The sequence below is a fragment of the Apus apus genome, chromosome 12 (genome assembly GCF_020740795.1).
Source record: "Apus apus isolate bApuApu2 chromosome 12, bApuApu2.pri.cur, whole genome shotgun sequence".
In the NCBI taxonomy this organism is placed as follows: domain Eukaryota; kingdom Metazoa; phylum Chordata; class Aves; order Apodiformes; family Apodidae; genus Apus; species Apus apus.
Genome location: NC_067293.1, coordinates 20,276,011 through 20,293,162, shown reverse-complemented (window position 1 = coordinate 20,293,162; position 17,152 = coordinate 20,276,011). Strand labels below are relative to the sequence as shown.

Here is a 17,152-nt window from a genome sequence, read left to right as displayed (position 1 = left end):
AATAATGATTGTTGCTGTGTAAAGGAAGGCTCAATACAGCTACTGTAGTGAATCAAGTCTTAATTCTTCAACTGGTGAGTGCTAGAGCGTTTGAAGAGGTTCTAGCACATACCTGTAATTAAATAATTTGGACGTGCACAGACATAACATGCCTGGGATTTTGCTAGAAATGTGATTTGACTAAACTCTCATACCTTTCCTCTTTGGATGTAAGTGCAGTTAGAAAGCCAATAATAATAATATATTACAGGCAAGAAAAATATGAGAGGATAATGAAATGACTCTTCAGATGGATGGGAATCTCACATGCGTGACGAGAATGACTTCAGGGGAAAAAAAAGATCATCTTGTAATAATGATAATAAATGTACAGCACATCCTCTCCACAGCCCACAGGCAGGAATCTTCACGTACCAGATACAAGACTTTATGCTGCTGAAAGTAAATGTAGTTTTGCTGCAGTTTTGAACTGGTGCAGTTTTGAGACCCTGGGAAGCAATAAATACAAAATTCTGAGCAAAGAGCTGGTTCCCTGGAAATAAGCACATCAAACAGATCTTTCCTCCTGCAGAAGGAATTCCTATCACTACCCAGGCTGTCTTTTTCTCCTCTTTACTAGGAAGATCTTCCCTGGTTTCTCAAAAAGTCTCTGGCTGATGCAGTGTGAGCTGGGATGCTCAGTCTGCATTTCTGCAAACAGCCAAATGCAAAAAAAAATAATAATAAAATAATTAAAATTTTACATTGGCAACTTGTCTGACAGAGGTTCCAGATGTGGCTGGAGACCAGGGTGCATGTTAGATCCTGGCAAGGACCCTCCATGCACTGATCTAAGAACACTGTCAGTGCTGAAGATCCACCAAGAGCCTCGTTCCAGACATTCAAGCATGGAGAGTTTTGTAAGGTATTTTTCTCCCCTGTCCATTCCATTGCCATCTCTCTGCTCACATGGATGTTCCATACTAGAAAAGGCATCAAAGGATCCAGGCTCCCAGCCCTTCTCCTGGAATCAAGGAACTGTCAGAGTTGGAAAGGACCTCTGGAGATCATCTATTCCAACTCCTCTGCTGAAGCAGGATCCCCTGGAGCACATTAGTCAGGACTGCATCCAGGGGGGTCTTGAACATGTCCAGAGTAGACTCCACACCCTCCCTGGGCAGCCTGTCCCAGGACTCTGTCACCCTCACCATAAAGAGGTTTTTCCTCATATTTAATTGGAAGTTCCCATGTTCCAGCTTGTGTCCTTCACTCCTCGTCTTGGCACTGGGAAGTACTGGAAAGACTCTGGCTTCATCCTCCTTGCACCCACCCTTAGATACTTCCAGGCATTGATAAGGTCTCCCCTCAGCCTTCTCCTCTCCAGGCTGAACAGTCCCAGCTCTCTCAGCCTTTCCTCATCATGGAGATGCTCCAGTTCCCCAGTCATCTTTGTTGCCCTCCACTGGACTCTGTCCAGCAGTTCCCTGTCTCTCTTGAACGGGGGAGCCCAGAATTGGGCCCAGTTCTTCAGATGTAGCCACCCCAGGGCAGAGTAGAGGGGGAGAATAACCTCTCTCAACCTACTGGCCACACTCTTCCTTATGCCCCCCAGGATTCCATTGGCCTTCTTGGCCACAAGGACACACTGCTGCCTCATGGGTCATGTACAACCTACCAGGACTCCCAGATCCTTCTCCTCAGAACTGCTTTCCAGCAGGTCCACCCCTCACCTGTACTGGTGCTTGGGGTTCTTCCTCCCCAGATGGAGGACCCTACACTTGCCCTTGTTGAACCTCATAAGGTACCTCTCTGTCCAGCTCTCCAGCCTGTCCAGGTCACAGTGGATGGCAGCACAGTCCTCTGGAGTGTCACCACCCCTCCCAGTTTGGTATCACCAATGAACTTGCTGAGGATACACTCTGTCCCCCTGTCTAGGTCATTGATGAAGATGTTGAACAAGACCAGACCAAGTATTGACCCCTGGGGGACACCACTGGCTACAGGCCTCCAACTCGACCCTGCTCCATTGATCACAACCCTCTGAGCTCTGTCACACACCAGCTCTCCATCCACCTTACTGTCTACTCATCCAGCCCACACTCCCTCAGTTTCCTAATGAGGACGTTACAGGAGTCAAAAGCCTTGCTGAAGTTAAGGTAGATGACATCAGCTGTTCTCCCCTTGTCCAGCCAACCAGTCATCACAGAAGGTTAGCAGATTGGTTGAGCGTGACTTACCCTTGGTAAATCCATGTTGACCACTCCCAATAACTTATTCAACGTGTTTAGAGATGACACCCAGAATGAGTCACTCCATCACCTTCCCAGCCTGTAGTTCCCTGGGTCCTCCTTCTTGCCCTTTTTGAAGACTGGAGTGATATTGGCCTTCCTCCAGTCCTCAGGCACCTTTCCTGTTCTCCATGACCTCTCAAAGATGATGTAGAGTGGCCCAGCAATACCATCTGTCAGCTCTCTCTGTACTCACAGGTGCATCACATCAGGGCCCATGGACTTATGGATCTCCAGTTTGGCCAAGTGGTTTCTAATCTGGTCCTCCTCTACCGTGGGAAAGTCTTCCTCTCTCCAGACCTTTGCCCTTGCCTCCAGGGTCTGGGATTCATGAGGGACAGCATTAGCAGTGAAGACAGAAGCAAATAAGGCATTTGGTAACTCCACCTTCTTTGTGTCTTCCACCACTAGGGCTCCCATCTCACCCATCAGTGGAATGATGTTTTCTCTAGTCTTCCTTTTTTTATTGATATACTGAAAAACCTCTTCTTGTTCTCTTTAGCCCCAGTGGCCAAGCTGAGCTCTGCTTGAGCTTTGGCCCTTCTAATTTTCCCCCTGCAGAGCTTCACTACATCTTGGTGTTCCTCTTAAGTTACCAACTCCCTTTTCCAAAGGCTGTAAACTTTCCTTTTGTTCCTGAGCTCCAGCCAGAGCTCTCTGTTCAGCCAGGCTGGTCTTCTTCCCCCTCGGCTCATCTTTTGGGTCCTGGGGGTGGCCTTCTCCTGTGCCTTTAAGAGTTCCTCCTTGAAGTATAACCAGCCTTCCTGGCTCCTTTGCCCTTCAGGACTGTCTCCCAAGGGACACTCTTGACCATGCTCTGAAACAGGCCAATGTCTGCTCTCCAAGGTGGCAGATCTGTTGGCTCCCTGTCTTGCTTCTTCAAGAACTGAGAACTCTATCATTTCATGATCACTCTGCCCAAGACAAACTCCAACCTGTGTATCCCCCTCAAGACCTTTTCTTGTTAACAAGCAGCAGGTCCAGCAGGACACTTTCTCTAGTTGGCCCCCTCTCCAGCTGTGCGGGGAAGTTTTCTTCCACGCACTCCTGAAACCTCTGGGACTGCTCACACTCTGCTGTGTTATATTTCCAGCAGACACCTGGAAGTTGAAGTCCCCCACAAGAACAAGGGCTGGCAACCCTGGGGTCCAGCTCTGTTCTGTGGAGGTTGCCACATCGCAGCTGGATGCTGCAGGTGCCACAGCTCTGTCCAGGAACCTGGTTTAGAGCCCAGAGAAGTCAACACAAGGTCCCCGTTGGGCTTGCTGGGCTTCAAGTCAGGCTTCTCAGCAACCCCTCTTCAGAAAGGTGGCACCAGCACTAGCTTTCTGTACCAGCTGTTCTGGGAATTAATGTGGGGACAAGATCAGACTTTCTTCCTCAGCATCTGCAGGTGTGTTCTAGCAAACCCACTTGGAAGAAAAAACAACCCATTATTCCAGCTCCTGTTAATACTTTCGAGTCAAATCTCTTAGAAGAATAAAAGAATCTTGTTCCTTTTTCACAAGAACTTACAAACAGCTTGTCTTCAAAAGGAACAGTCCCATTTTCACTACCTGTATCAAGCATTCTGTCTGCTGCTTCTTACACTTTAAAAATGAAAGAATAACTTGACACTTGTAAGCAGCTCTTTCCTGCGCTCAAATGCCAGCGCGGAACACGTGAGTTACGATTCCTGTGGCGTTTTCTGTGCTGCAAACTTCCCTCTTTGTCCAGACCTCTCTTTAGTGCCCGTCAAGTGCCTGCAAACCTGTGGCACAGAAATAAGCCAAAACAAATTGCGTTGTTTTCCACGCGCTGCATACGTGCCTGGAGACAAACTGTGTTCCTGGGGTGCACCACGGGGCTCTGCGGAACCCCCAGAGCTGGGGTGACCCCGGGCCCAGGGACAGCTCGACCTGTTGCCTCAGGGAGCCGGTTCTGCCTGCGGGGAACCAGCTGCACCGCCCATGGACTGCGGGGCCCTGCTCCCCAGGAATTACAGAATTACAGAATGTTTTGAGTTGGAAGGGACCTTAAAGATCATCTAGTTCCAAGACCCTGCCATGGGCAGGGACACCTCCCACCAGCCCAGGTTGCTCCAAGCCCCATCCAACCTGCCCTTCAACACTGCCAGGGATGGGGCAGCCACAACATCTCTGAGCAGCCTGTTCCAATGTCTCACCACCCTTACACTGAATAATTTATGCCTGATCTCTAACCTAAATCTCTCTTCTTTCAGCTTAAAACCATTACCCCTTGTCCTCTCACTGCAAGCCCCTGTAAAAAGACCCTCCCCAGCTTTCCTGTAGCCACTTCAGGTACTGGAAGGCCACTATGAGGTCCCCCTTGAGCCTTCTCTTCTCTAGGCTGAACAACCTCAACTCCCTCAGCCTGTCCTCATCACAGAGCTGCTCCAGCCCTTGGATCATTTTCGTGGCCCTTCTCTGGACACGTTCCAACAGGTTCATATCTTTCTTGTGCTGGGGGCTCCAGACTTGGACACAGTGTTCTAGGTGAGGTCTCACCAGGGCAGAGCAGAGGGGCAGAATCACCTCTCTCCATCTGCTGGCCACACTTCTTGTGGTGCAGCCCAGGATGCTGTTGGCCTTCTGGGCTGCAACTTCACGTTGGTGGCTCATGTCCAGCTTTTGATCCACTAGTACCCCCAGGTCCTTTTCCACATGACTGCTCTCCAGTGTGACCTCTCCCAGCCTGGGCCCACTCCTCTAGCTTGGCCAGGTCCCTCTGGATGGCATCCTGTCCCTCTGGTGTATTGAGCACACCACCCAGCTTGGTGTCATCAGCAAACCTGCTGATGGTGCCCTCAGTGCCACTGCCAACATCATTCATGAAGATATTAAGCAGCACCGGGCCCAATGACCCCTGCGGGAGGGGCGAGGCGGGGCCGGGTGGGGCAGGGGAGGGTCGCAGGGCGCGCCCGGGGTGTTAATGAATGAGCGGGGACCCCGCCCCAGCCCCGCCCCGCGCTTTATGAATGAGCGGGGACCCCGCCCCAGCCCCGCCCCGGGGGCGGCTCCGCCCCTGCACGTGCGGGGGGCGGGGCCGGGCCGGGCACCGGGAGCGGCGGAGCCGCCGCTGCCCCCGGGACGGGAGCGGCCGGTGGCGGGGGGTAAGTAACGGGTGTATCGCCTTGGGTTGTGCCGGGGACCGCGTGTGCCCCGCGTGTGCCCCGCAGCCCCTCCCGTGACGCCGCGCCTGGGGCGGGGGGTGGGACGCGGTGCCCGCTCAGCCCCGGGGCGGGGGAGCTGCCGGTGCGTGTCCCGGGGCAAGGCTCGTGTTTCTGCGCCCGGAAGCAGCCGGCCCGGTGGGCTGAGGCGGCTGGGGAGCAGAGGTGCCGCGTGGGCTCTGCCCGGCGGGTGGTACCCGGGTGTAAGAAACGGGAGGTGGGATCACTTGTTGCATGGAACCGCAGCGCTGCAGCTTCCCGGGTTGACCTCACTTGAACGCTCCCTTTCCCAGGAGAACAGAGGAGATCCCCTCGCAGCTCCCTCTCCCTGCCCCATGAGGGGTGACATCCTCAGCGCATACCAGAGCGGACCATGCAGAGGTGTGGAGTCCTGCACTCCTTGCCCAGGCATGGGGTGAACCTTGTAGCTCCATTAAGGCCCTGGTGCCCAGGAGCTCTGCCCAGGAGCCCAGGGGGATGCAGGGCTGGGTGCTCCTGTTGCCTGTTCAGGCAGGACTCATGCTGAGCTCCAAGTCTCAGAGATGTTTCACTGCAATGAGTCCTGTCCTCTTCCAATGAAGTCAATGATCCCATTCCCTGGTTCAGCTTTGATCCTAGTTCCATGGCAGCTCCCCAGCTTTGTATCTTGTGATTGAGTCAGACTGGGACCTGGTCTAGGGCTGGTCCTGATGGACAGGGAGAACAACAAGGAGCTGATCTGCCTGCTGCATTACAGCTGCTTTGCTCCAGCAGACTCCAAAAGTGCTGGTCTTGCTCTCTGTCCTACCCAGCCTTCTTTTACTCATACATTTGGCCAGGAAAATTGCCTGTTTCCAAGTTTTGTCCTTCTCTCTGACTCCTGGTCTGCCTGTACTCGAGACACTCCCCAGAGCAGGCAGACAAGCCCAAGCAGGTTGTTGTGGGAAGGTAGGGGCACAAACCCCCTCAGTCCCCTCTGCCTTGTTTCCTTAAGGAGACATTCCAGCTCTGGCTCTTGCAGGACAGGGTTTGCAGCTGGGTGCTGTGTCTGTGTGGGCTCTGCTGGAAGGCTGCTGCAGTCACCACCTGCCAGGCCCCAAGCTGTCACCAGGCAGCCTGGGCTGGGGAGGGATCGGGCAGCCTTGGAACACTCTGAAAGCTCTGCTGATTTATCCTTCACACTGTGTGAGGTCCATTGATCCATGCACACAGCCAGGGAATGGCTTGTACCAAACAAACCAGCAGCTCTCTCAGAAAGCCAGACAGAGCTTCTGAAGGACTTTCTGCTCCTGTATGTAGCATAGCTCTAAGTACCAGTGGGCATAGTTAAAAGGTTCCACCTAACACCAGTAGATCAATGCAAGTTAAAAAAAATCTATTGAGAAATACCTGGAAATGGTGGTTGGTGGAGGTGAGGAAGCAGAGGCTGTTGTCTCTAGGGAATGCTGCATGTTGGCTGGTTTGTGTACAGGGTAAGGGCTCCTCTGGGAGCTGCATGCTTCCTCACTGCTAAGCCTCACCCTTTGCAGGAAAGGCTGTTTTGTCCCTGAAACAGAAGCAATTGAAGCAGAATTAAGTTGTTTGCAGGACAAAATATGAACTAGACTAAGGTCAATTTCTGGTGTGATTCCTGGGTTCTGAATCAACTTCGGATAATTGCTGAGGTTATATGCATTCAAAAGCTGCCTGTGCTCTTAAAAATGATCCCCCACAAGGCTTTGTCTTTACCTTTCAACAGAAAAGAACCAGTGTTTTTGAAGTACAGGATGAAAGCACGAACAGTGCAGCCTTCTATGGAACTTGGATAAAAAATGGACTTGGGTGAGAACAAAGAAGAAAATGCTGATGTGGGATTAACACAACTTCAAACCCCACCTGAGGTTTTATCACCTTTGCTATATGTAATAACTAGATCTTCTTCCCAGCCCACCTGTGGAGCTATTGCTCTGCTTGATGTATGGATGGGTTGAGAGCATGTGGTCTCAAACCAGCCCCTTTCCAATGTGCCTGTTGGAACTGCTCCCCAGTGCTGCTGCTGCCCCTGGGGAGCACACCACACCTTGGAGGCTCTCTCCAGCTTTGTATTTTCAGGTGTTTGCAATGGCAACTGCATCTTCACCAGCTTCCTAGAGAGCCAAGCAGCTGAAGCTAATGGATCATTTGCCATGTCATCTGAGTGAAGACTCAGGTTAACCCACCATGTCTCACCAGCTGCTTCAGTCATACAGGTTACAGACGATGGGGTTTCTTAAGGAGTTTGATCATTACTCTTCCTTGGCCAAACTCATGTCAATCTACCAAGCAACCAACAGGACCACCTTCAACTGGACAGACAGCCGCATTGTTGAGTGGGAAAAATTTGCTGAGCTGGCTAAATACGAGCCAGAATCCCAGAAACCAACAGTGAAAGCTCTCCTAATCATGGCATACTCAGTCATTATAATCATGTCCCTCTTTGGGAACATGCTGGTGTGCCATGTGGTGCTGAAGAACAAGCGAATGCACTCGGCCACCAGCCTTTTCATTGTCAACTTGGCTGTGTCTGACATTATGATCACACTGCTCAACACGCCTTTTACCCTGGTAAGTGGCCCCCCTTGCTGTCCCCTCAGCCAGGAGGGGAGTCTCTCCCAAGAATGCTCTAGTGTGGTCAACCCCTCTGTATGCTGCTCTTCTAAGGCTGAGGTGTCAACTGACACAATGAGGTCTGATAGGCAACTCCACCAGGCAAGTAAAACACTGCTCAGCAGCCTGTGGGCTCCCTTTGCTCCCCCAGACTCTCTATGTCCTAAAAGGCTCTAAAGTCTTTCCAAGTACGGCACCAAACAAGAGCCTCTTGGGGAATGCAGAATAAATGCCTAAATGAAGTTGCATTTTTCTTGTAGATGCAGGAGAGCACTAGAGAGTCACACTTACAACTTAGTGGGTAAAAATAAACTTGTGTGCTGGTCATACTCGGGTGACTGTTAGAAAGCAGTCAAGCTTTTCAGACCTGCTAGTTGGGGAAAAATCTTCAGTGAAAGCTCTCCAGACCTGAAGGGGGGTTTACGTGACTAAAACTTGGTCCACTTTTTCTAAGTACAGTTTTTAGGATAATCAAAAAATTATTACTGCTGTTCACAAATGGGGTTTAGAGGAACAAGCCAGGAGGGCTGCACCAGCTCCACTCAGTCTGTGGTGTTTGGTCTTATGAACTCTTACATAAAGGTGTTTCAAAATGCAACGTAGCTCATCTTTGGGTTTCAGGTGGAGCTGCCCAGGCAGCCAAACCCTGCATGCCAGCTCAGGTGCAATCGAAAGCAAATCCAAATCCCCAGGGACCTGTTTTTGGTGCCTTTGCTGGCTGATAAGCAGTTGTTTCTCCTCAGGTTCGCTTTGTGAACAGCACGTGGGTTTTTGGAAAGGCCATGTGCCACGTCAGCCGCTTCGTGCAGTACTGCTCCCTCCACGTCTCCACACTGACCCTGATGGCCATCGCCCTGGACAGGCACCAGGTAAAGCACCAACAGCAGCCCCCTCTGGCAAGGCTCTTCCCAAGCTCCTCTTGGACAAGCCAAAGGTTCAAGGTGGCTGAATCCTGGGGATTTAACCTGTATCCATCAGAAGGCTCTAGAGCTGGATTCAAAGCCTCCCCTTGTGTGCATGGCCAGCACAGGAGGGAGAGGGCAGCCCAGGCCATGTGCTTCTCTCCAGCAATAACTGTTTTCTTCTGCTGTCAGTCAGATAGTATCTTCCAGACTCTTGGATTTTGTACTCTCTTTACCTTTTCATCTTGACAACCTCTTGTCACTAGTGCCCTGTGATAAGACAAGGGGCAATGAATTCAAACTCAAGCAGAGGAAGTTCCACCTCAAAATGAGGAAGAACTTCTTTACTGGGAGGGTGACAGAGCCCTGGGACAGGCTGCCCAGAGAGGTTGTGGAGTCTCCTTCTCTGGAGACTTTCAAGACCTGTCTGGATGCCTTTCTGAGTGATCTGCCCTGGTTTTTGTGCCTGCTCTGGCAGGGGAGTTGGACTCGATAATCTTTGGAGGTCCCTTCCAATCCCTGATGTTCTGTGATTCTGTGAAACTAATGAAGAAAATTTCATATAAGGTGCATTAATGCCTCAGAAGAGGGGAGGAGGGTTCAGCTTCATAGGTTCAGCTAGAACTGGAGACATTTCTTTATGTCATTCATATAGAATAAAAAAGCATACCCGTAAGTGAAGAGACTTGTGTAGAATCTTTTTTTTTTCCTATTTTATGTAACTCACAGTTTAAGGAAAATGGCCCTCACAGAACAAAATATAGGAAAAAGTTTATTAAGAAGCAGTGCTGAGCAGACAGAGAAGTTCAGTGTTTCCCATTTTCCAGGTCACTCTAATAAGAAGGACATTTTCCTAACCACAGCTGTCATTTTCTAAACAGCATTAGATCATATTAAAAAATGCCTCTGCTGTGTGCACTGGTGAAGGGACTTTGCTTTCCCGTGTGATGAGAGTGATGAAGTCTCTGTTGCAGGTCATCCTGAACCCCCTGAAGCAGAGGATGTCCCTAACAAAGGGAGCGCTGAGCATCTCTGTTATCTGGCTGATGGCAACCTGCTTCTCTCTGCCCCATGCCATCTACCAGAAGCTTTTCCAGTACAACTACAGGTGAGTTATTTCCTCTTCCGAGGGGTCTGTCTGATAGGCCTCTGTGGCCGTGGCTCTTAAAAAGAGATTAAGTGGAATTTCGAATCCGTGTGAGGTCTGCTGAAGTGCCAGAAGAAAGTGAAGGTTCTGATCTGGAAGGGGAAAAAAAGAAAAGGGGGAAACAAAAAAGCTTATTTTCACCTTTTCCAGCTGGTCTAGTGATGGAATTCATTGCTGGTAAGTCACCTTCTGCCAGGGAGAAATAAAAAACCAGACATTTTGGGTTGTTTTCCCTTGCAGTCTTTTTTTCCTCTGTGGTACCCAACCTCCTCTGCCCCTCTCGTCCCCACCGCTCTGCAGCATTGCTGTGACTGCTCCTGGCTAGAAAACAGCCCATAATGCTACTACACAAAGTGGTGTTTTCTTGGTGTCCTGTCACACTGCTGGTGCTTGCCTTTGGCAGGAATGCCGGGCTGGGGGCTGAGGGATCATCTTACAGTGAAAACAACCTCCATGCTAAGAGACCACCCTGGGGAGCAGGGCAAGGCGGCAACCGTGGGCGGTGGGAGGAGGATTTCCATCTATTGCTGCCATAGATTTTGAGCCTCTGCTTAAAGAACAAGTGTCTTTTTCCTCCAGCACAGCCCCTTCCCTCCCCTCAGCAGGGCAGGACAGTGCTGGGCACCCTGCTCTGCTTCTGCTGCTGCCTGAACACCAGAGGTTACAAAAGTTGGGAGTGTCACCCCTGGGCTTTGCAGCTCTTCTCTTGTGCTTCATGTGACTGGGATACCTCCGTGGGGATAGAGTATCTTCAGCTGCTTAGCCTTTGTAAACAGCGTGCTGGGTTACTGCTGTGCTGGCCTGGCCCGCAGCTGTGCTCAGGGTGTTGCTGGACACATTGCTGGTGAATGAACCATCACTGTGCTCTGCTTCGTGGCACCTGCTGCTGGTCATCCCTCAGCACGGGCGGAGGAAACCCAGCCTTCCCTTGGCATGGGGCAGCTCAGCCATGGAAGGACTTCCAGGACGTGCTATTCTCAGCCCTGCTTTCCATTGAATAAAAATCCCAGTTGTCATATTGCTCATAATAACTGCAGTAGGGTGGGGGGGCTCCTGAGGAGCCCCACCAGGGAGCTGCTGGGGCCCTGGAAGGACGTGACTCTACCACCATCAAAGATCTCTGGCTGCAGGGCACAGCAGTACCAGGGTTTACCAAGACACAGTGTCCTGTCTGGTTTTGCTCTCAGCCAGCCTCTTCCCTGAAGTAACGGTAGGCCTCCTCTGCAGCTCTCTGCCCCTCCTCAGGACGTGAGAGGAAGGGGGCAGCAGGTGGCATCAAATGAATCTGCAGCTCATGCCACTGCCTACGCTGTTTAAATGCCTTTTTGGGCTCCACACACACCAAAACATCACCCTCACCAGCTTCAGCGTCACCCTCACCAGCCTCAGCATCACCCTCACCAGCCTGCAGCCATGCTCCAGAGCCAATGGCCACAGCCCCAACACTGTCCCAAGCTCAAGGCATTCCCCAAATGCCAGTTCCCGGGCGGTAGTGAGAGGTGACCCCACTTGTTCTTCTCAGTCCTCCTCTTTCCCTGCAGCTTTGCTCTTCCACCACGCCTGGGGAAGGTCTGACCCTCACAGCAGTGTCGCCTTGGGTGCTGCCCTTGCTCCCCCTGCCAGATCTCCAGTTGCTTTGGCAGGTCCCCTGCAGCAGGCAGGCAGCTCTGCCCGCTGGTCTTGCCAGATCCTGGAGAGAAAAAGGTTGGGAGCACAGTTCACAAAGGATGATTTTTCTTCTGCATCGATTCCTCTCTTGACAAACATCTCCAGGGTTTGTGTGCTTGGTGGATCCCTGTGTGTCCCCCTCCCTTTGTCATTCTCCCAAAGGCCATGAGGGCCCTGCTCCTGGCCCTCTGTTTTCAAGCAATGTTCTATTTGTGGCACAAAGGCCAGCTCCAGGGGTTGAAAACAGGATATTAAAGATATTAATCAATACTGCAACAAATAATGCAGCCTGATGGGGTCTAAAGTCTGTGATGACTATAAGAGAGCTGAGGAAAGAAGGGCAAAATGGAGTAAGAGGAAGAAAAAGAGGGGGAGAAAAGAAAGAAAAGGAGAAAGAATCCACCATAAATAAATGTGTGAGTGCTCCTTTCCTCTAATGTGTCCTCACTTCCAGTCATCTGCTGCAGGATGTGGAGGGATGTGAGGTGCTCTGCAAAGGGTGCTGAGAGCTGCAGCCAGGCAGAAAACGTGAGCAGAGCTTGGAGCCATCAGGTGGAATGGGACAGATGTATTGGGAAGTGCTGATAAACCAGCTGTTGCACAGAGTTAAACTCGGTTCTTCTGTTAGTCAATACTCAGAAGCTGGTTATGGGTGGTGTGGAAGCCCCACTGAGGTTTGCCCAATGAGCAGCACTGCAGTGACCTCACCCTAGATACGTATGTCTTTGTTTTCCAAGGGAAGCCACTGTCCGGAGTTTGTGCCTCCCCGATTTTCCCGAGCCTGCAGAGCTGGTCTGGAAGTATCTGGACCTGTCTACCTTTCTCCTGCTTTACCTCCTGCCTCTGCTAGTCATCACTGTCACCTACACTCGCCTGGCCAAGAAGCTGTGGCTCCGCAATGCCATAGGAGACGTCACCACGCAGCAGTACATCACCCACCGCAGGAACAAGAAGAAGAGCATCAAGATGCTGATGCTGGTGGTGGTGGTCTTTGCTGTCTGCTGGTTCCCTCTCAACTGCTACGTGGTGCTAATCTCCAGCCTGGGCATCAAGACAAAGAACTCCCTCTATTTTGCCCTGCACTGGTTTGCAATGAGCAGCACCTGCTACAACCCTTTCATCTACTGCTGGCTGAACGAGAGCTTCCGCTCAGAGCTCAAGTCCCTGCTCTGCATGTGCCAGAAGCTGCCTCAGCCCCAGGACCATGCACTGCCACCCATGGCCTCGTCCTGCCGTGAGGCGTGGATGGAGCAGGCCAGGTTCAGGAAGGGACCTGCCACGCAGACCCTCTGCTCCACTGCACACATCCAGATGGCCACCACGGAGTTGTGAGCCCAAGAGCTGAGGTGAGTTAGCTGGATTGGGTGGATGCCAAAGGGCATCTCCCTGTTTCTCCTCAGGAAGGAGTGTTGCTGCTCTGGGGTTTTCCCACTGACTTTGGACTTGTGTGGCAGTAGCAGCCCTTCACTCCATGCAGCAGCAGTGGAGCCTCTCAGGCACCCTCCTTGTGAGCCCCCAGCTCCACTGTCCCTGGGAGCAGCAAATGTGCAGGGCACATGGAGGGCACAGACAGGATCTGCTTTTGCGGTTTCCCACCTGCTCACTAGCAGAGGGAGCAAGACCCAGAGGTCTAGCAACACTCGAGCTGTCCCCAGTCACCGGCCTGTCTCAGAGCTCATGATGTGCCCTGACACAGGGGTTTGCAGAGCAACAGGAATGGACCCATTCTCCAGGTGTCTGAAGGGAGGGCTTGGACACCCAGTTTGACTCCATTCCTACAGAGTGTCACCAGATAATTTCTACCAAAGCCTCCCAGCAGAGGTAAGGTCAGTCCATAGCAACATCCCATTCAGCTGGTTCTCCTTCTGCCCCTCCCTCCCTCTCCTGCTACTGGAGCTGCAGAGCCAAGAGCCAAAACCAGCCAAAAAGGGCAGGGCCCTGTGCTGGGAGCAGCTCAGATGGCTCAGATGACACTCAGGAGGACTAATTTAGCCCATTAAGAGTTTATTTTTGTTTTTATTGTGAATGTATTAATTCAGGAGATAAACCTACACTGGCACTAAACAAAGGGCCAAAAGGATTTCATCAGGGCTGTAGCATTCACTAGCTGAAGGATGAAATCATCCTCCATAATTACTAATAGCTGGAAAAGAGTTTCATTTAAACAACAGAAGGGACTCAAGCTAAGAGGGAAGATCTTGTTTACAGTCCTGGGAAAAAGACGGTTCATTTTAGCCATGCTTGGGAGGCTGGTGAAAAAAAAGATAGAGAACAAAGGAAAGATTTAGTACATGAGAGACAAGAAAAAAAAAAAAAAAGACAAAAGAAAGGGAAAACAGACATGAAAGGGACAAAGAAGCCAGAACTGCTGTGTGATTTTTGGAGCAGTGACTGGGCACTGGGCTGGGTATGGACTGGTCTCTGGTCCTCAGGCCTGAAATTCCTAGGGAAACTCTGTACTCAGAGCAAAAAAACCCAAGCAAACTGCTTTGGATAAAAAATGCTCAGCACTGGTGCAGCACATCTGGAGCACTGGGCAGCTCTGGACCCCACCACTTAAGAAGGTTCTGAAGGTCCTTAAACACATCCAGAGGAGAGCAACCAAGCTGGTGATGGGCTGGAAGGAATGTCCTGTGGGGAGCAGGTGAGGACTTCGGGTTTGTGTCCTTGGTGAAGAGCAGGTGATGGTTTTCAGCAGTTCCAAGGCAGTGGTGGTTGCTCAGGGCCAGGGATCTCCTGGTTATCCTGCCCATAGCCTGGACTGAGCTTCTGCCTGGGGAAGGGGGGACCTGGGTCACTGATGGGGATGAGGCCATGCTCCCATCACCTTGCTGGGGAGGATGAAACAGACTGAAGAAGGGAAACTAAGGTTTGATTATTTCCCCCCCATTTCCACAGTGGGATGGAACAGGAGAGAAAGGAGGGAAGGTCCTCACTTCCAGGTCACTTGGCCCCTCTTGGCCACTTCCCTGCACCTGAGGGGTACACTGCAGCATCTGCATAAGGAGAAGAGAACACAGCATCACGAGTAGCAGCAGAAATGGATGAACACACAGTCCCTGAGGCACTTCACTTGGACACTGACAATGATTTGAATATGGGAAATTAGGGCAGCCTGCTGCTGGGTGCAGGCACCCTCTCTCTGTGTAGGGCAGGGTCTGTTTTCAGTCAAAAAACATCATGGTGAGTTTTAAAAAATGTTAACAATTTCTCTAATCAATGAGCATCACCTTATTTAAATATTACAGAGAATCTATTTGCCTTTTTGCTGCTCCTCACTCCTCATCAACTTTAAGTGACCCTCGAACTACTGTGTATTCCACTTTATTAAAATATTATTTATTCCCTGTGGAGAGGTGGATGGCAGTGTGGAGTTTTAGTTGCTGCTATGGAAATGTGGCAGCTGGTTTCCACTCAAATATCTTAGAAGTTTAAGAGACTTTTTCCCAAAGATTGCAAAGGCCCAGCATCTTTCATCCTTTGGTTGCTGTAGCACAAGTTTTAGCAGGAGCTGAGGATGTAAATGAGATGCAGTTGTAAGGTGCAGTGAATGGGCTTCTCCCAGCAACTGGAAAGTTTCCTTTGAGAGTGGAAAAGTGAATAATGGCAGCCTGGGGGCAACCCAGGAGGTGGCCATGAAGAGCCTGGGAGGTGCTGTGTTGGATGGGCACAGAAAGGAAAGAAGTCCTGCAAGGTCCTGCTTCAAAAGGATGAACTGGAAAAAGTCACCCCCCAACTCCTCAGAGTCCAGAACAGGGATGAAAAATAAGCAGGAGAGTTCAGCAACGGTTGGGTAAAGTGTGGGGTCACCCAGGATGTGGCTGGGGGGCAGGAGGGACAGTCCCCTGGCACCAAGCTTCCCCACATGGTGCTTGTTCTGGATCTGGAGGACTTGATCCGGGCTGTTGACAGACAACAAGCTCTCTCCCTTCAGAGGGCAAGTTTTAACTCACTGTTTGCCAGTAGGTGACAGGATTCATGCCAAGTAATAATAATTGAAAAAGTCTACCCACCTCTGCCATGCAGTAGCAGAAGGTGCTAAGGGAGCCGTGAGAGCAGCACCCACCTGTTAATGAGGCAGACAGAGAGTTTGGTCACTATAATTCATGGGCTGATTTGCTTTTAACAGTTTTCAACTGATTCAGACAGATACTAATGAAAAACACCACAGGTGTCGCCCAAAACGCAGGCAGGGTTTAACAGGAACACTCACCTCGAGTTTCACCCTTGTGCTGGTTTGGTTTGGTGGGTTTTTTGGTACTGGGGGAAGGGCCCCAGGGGTGGCTCTGGTGAGAAGCTGCCCCTGCTCCAAACCAGCCAAGGAGCCATTAGAGGGACAATAGATGAACCTCTGCCATTAACATACGAAAGGACTGATAAGATCTGAGCAGAGCCAGGAGTTAAGAGCTGGGCTGTAGGAGCAGAGCGGTGCTGGTGGTTGGTGAGGAAGAAGGTGCCCGAGCAGCAGTTTCCCTGCAGCCCATGGCGAGATGGCAGCTGTGCCCCTGCACTCATGGAGGAACATGGTGGAACATTCCCTGAAGGCGCCAGGAGGGGGGAACTTGGCCAGTGGGCTTGGGTTTTGTGGCCAGTGGGCTGGGATGGTGCAGCTGTGGAAGCCCCCGGGCAGGGGAGGTGCCTGTTCCCGACCAGCCCGTGACTCTGCGGGCAGCGCTGGAGCAGCTCCGGGGCTGGTGGGAAGGGCTGATGGAGCAGAGGTTGGTGGAGGACTCTGCCATGGGAGGGACCCGTGGGGAAGCAGGGCAGGACTGTCAGGAATCCTGCTTCCTGAGGGGGAAGGAGCAGCAGGAACCACCAGCCTGTGAGTGACTCTAAACCCCATCCCCCTGTGCCTGGGGGGAAGGAGGGAGAGAAACCGGGAACAAAGGGATTTGGGCCCGGGAAGAAGGGAGGGGTGGGGTGAGGTGTGTGAGCCCTGCTCTTTGTGTTGTGTGTGTCCTGTGTGTGTTTGATTAGTTAAATTAAATTATTATATTTTCCCCAAGTGGAGTCTCTTTTGCCCGTGACCTCAATCGGTGAAGAACCCTCCTTGTCCTTTGTCTCAACCCATGAGCTTTGTCCTCCTCATCCCAGAGTGTGTGTGTTGTCGTGTTGGGCCCAAGTGACAATCCTGGATGAGCATAGTCTTTATTTCCTACGATTTATCACCCCGGACAAAACTTTCCAAGGGCTCTTTGAACGGTAGACACAGAGCAAAGATTTCCCAAAGAAACAACAGAAGATGGAAACTCCCATCCTTTGGGGGAGCTGTGGGTGCCCAGCCCTGTGCACAGGGTGTTGTGCCCATCCACACACTGCTGGGTGCTGCACCGTGCACACAACACTCACACCAGTTCTATAAAGAGATATTTCTATGTTTTCTGTCAAAGTGCAT

At 51.4% G+C, this 17,152-nt stretch overlaps 1 protein-coding gene across 1 annotated transcript; it reads left to right on the top strand.

Annotated features, from left to right (window-relative positions):
* Positions 1-5,317: 5,317 nt before the first annotated feature.
* Positions 5,318-16,523, top strand: LOC127389795 (G-protein coupled receptor 83-like). The gene is made up of 7 exons (XM_051630643.1): positions 5,318-5,379; positions 7,154-7,236; positions 7,507-7,998; positions 8,784-8,909; positions 9,917-10,050; positions 12,495-13,103; positions 14,656-16,523. The coding sequence occupies exons 3-6, from the start codon at positions 7,615-7,617 to the stop codon at positions 13,087-13,089; spliced, it is 1,239 nt and encodes a 412-aa protein (XP_051486603.1). The 5' UTR covers positions 5,318-5,379; positions 7,154-7,236; positions 7,507-7,614; the 3' UTR covers positions 13,090-13,103; positions 14,656-16,523.
* The last annotated feature ends 629 nt before the right edge of the window (positions 16,524-17,152 follow it).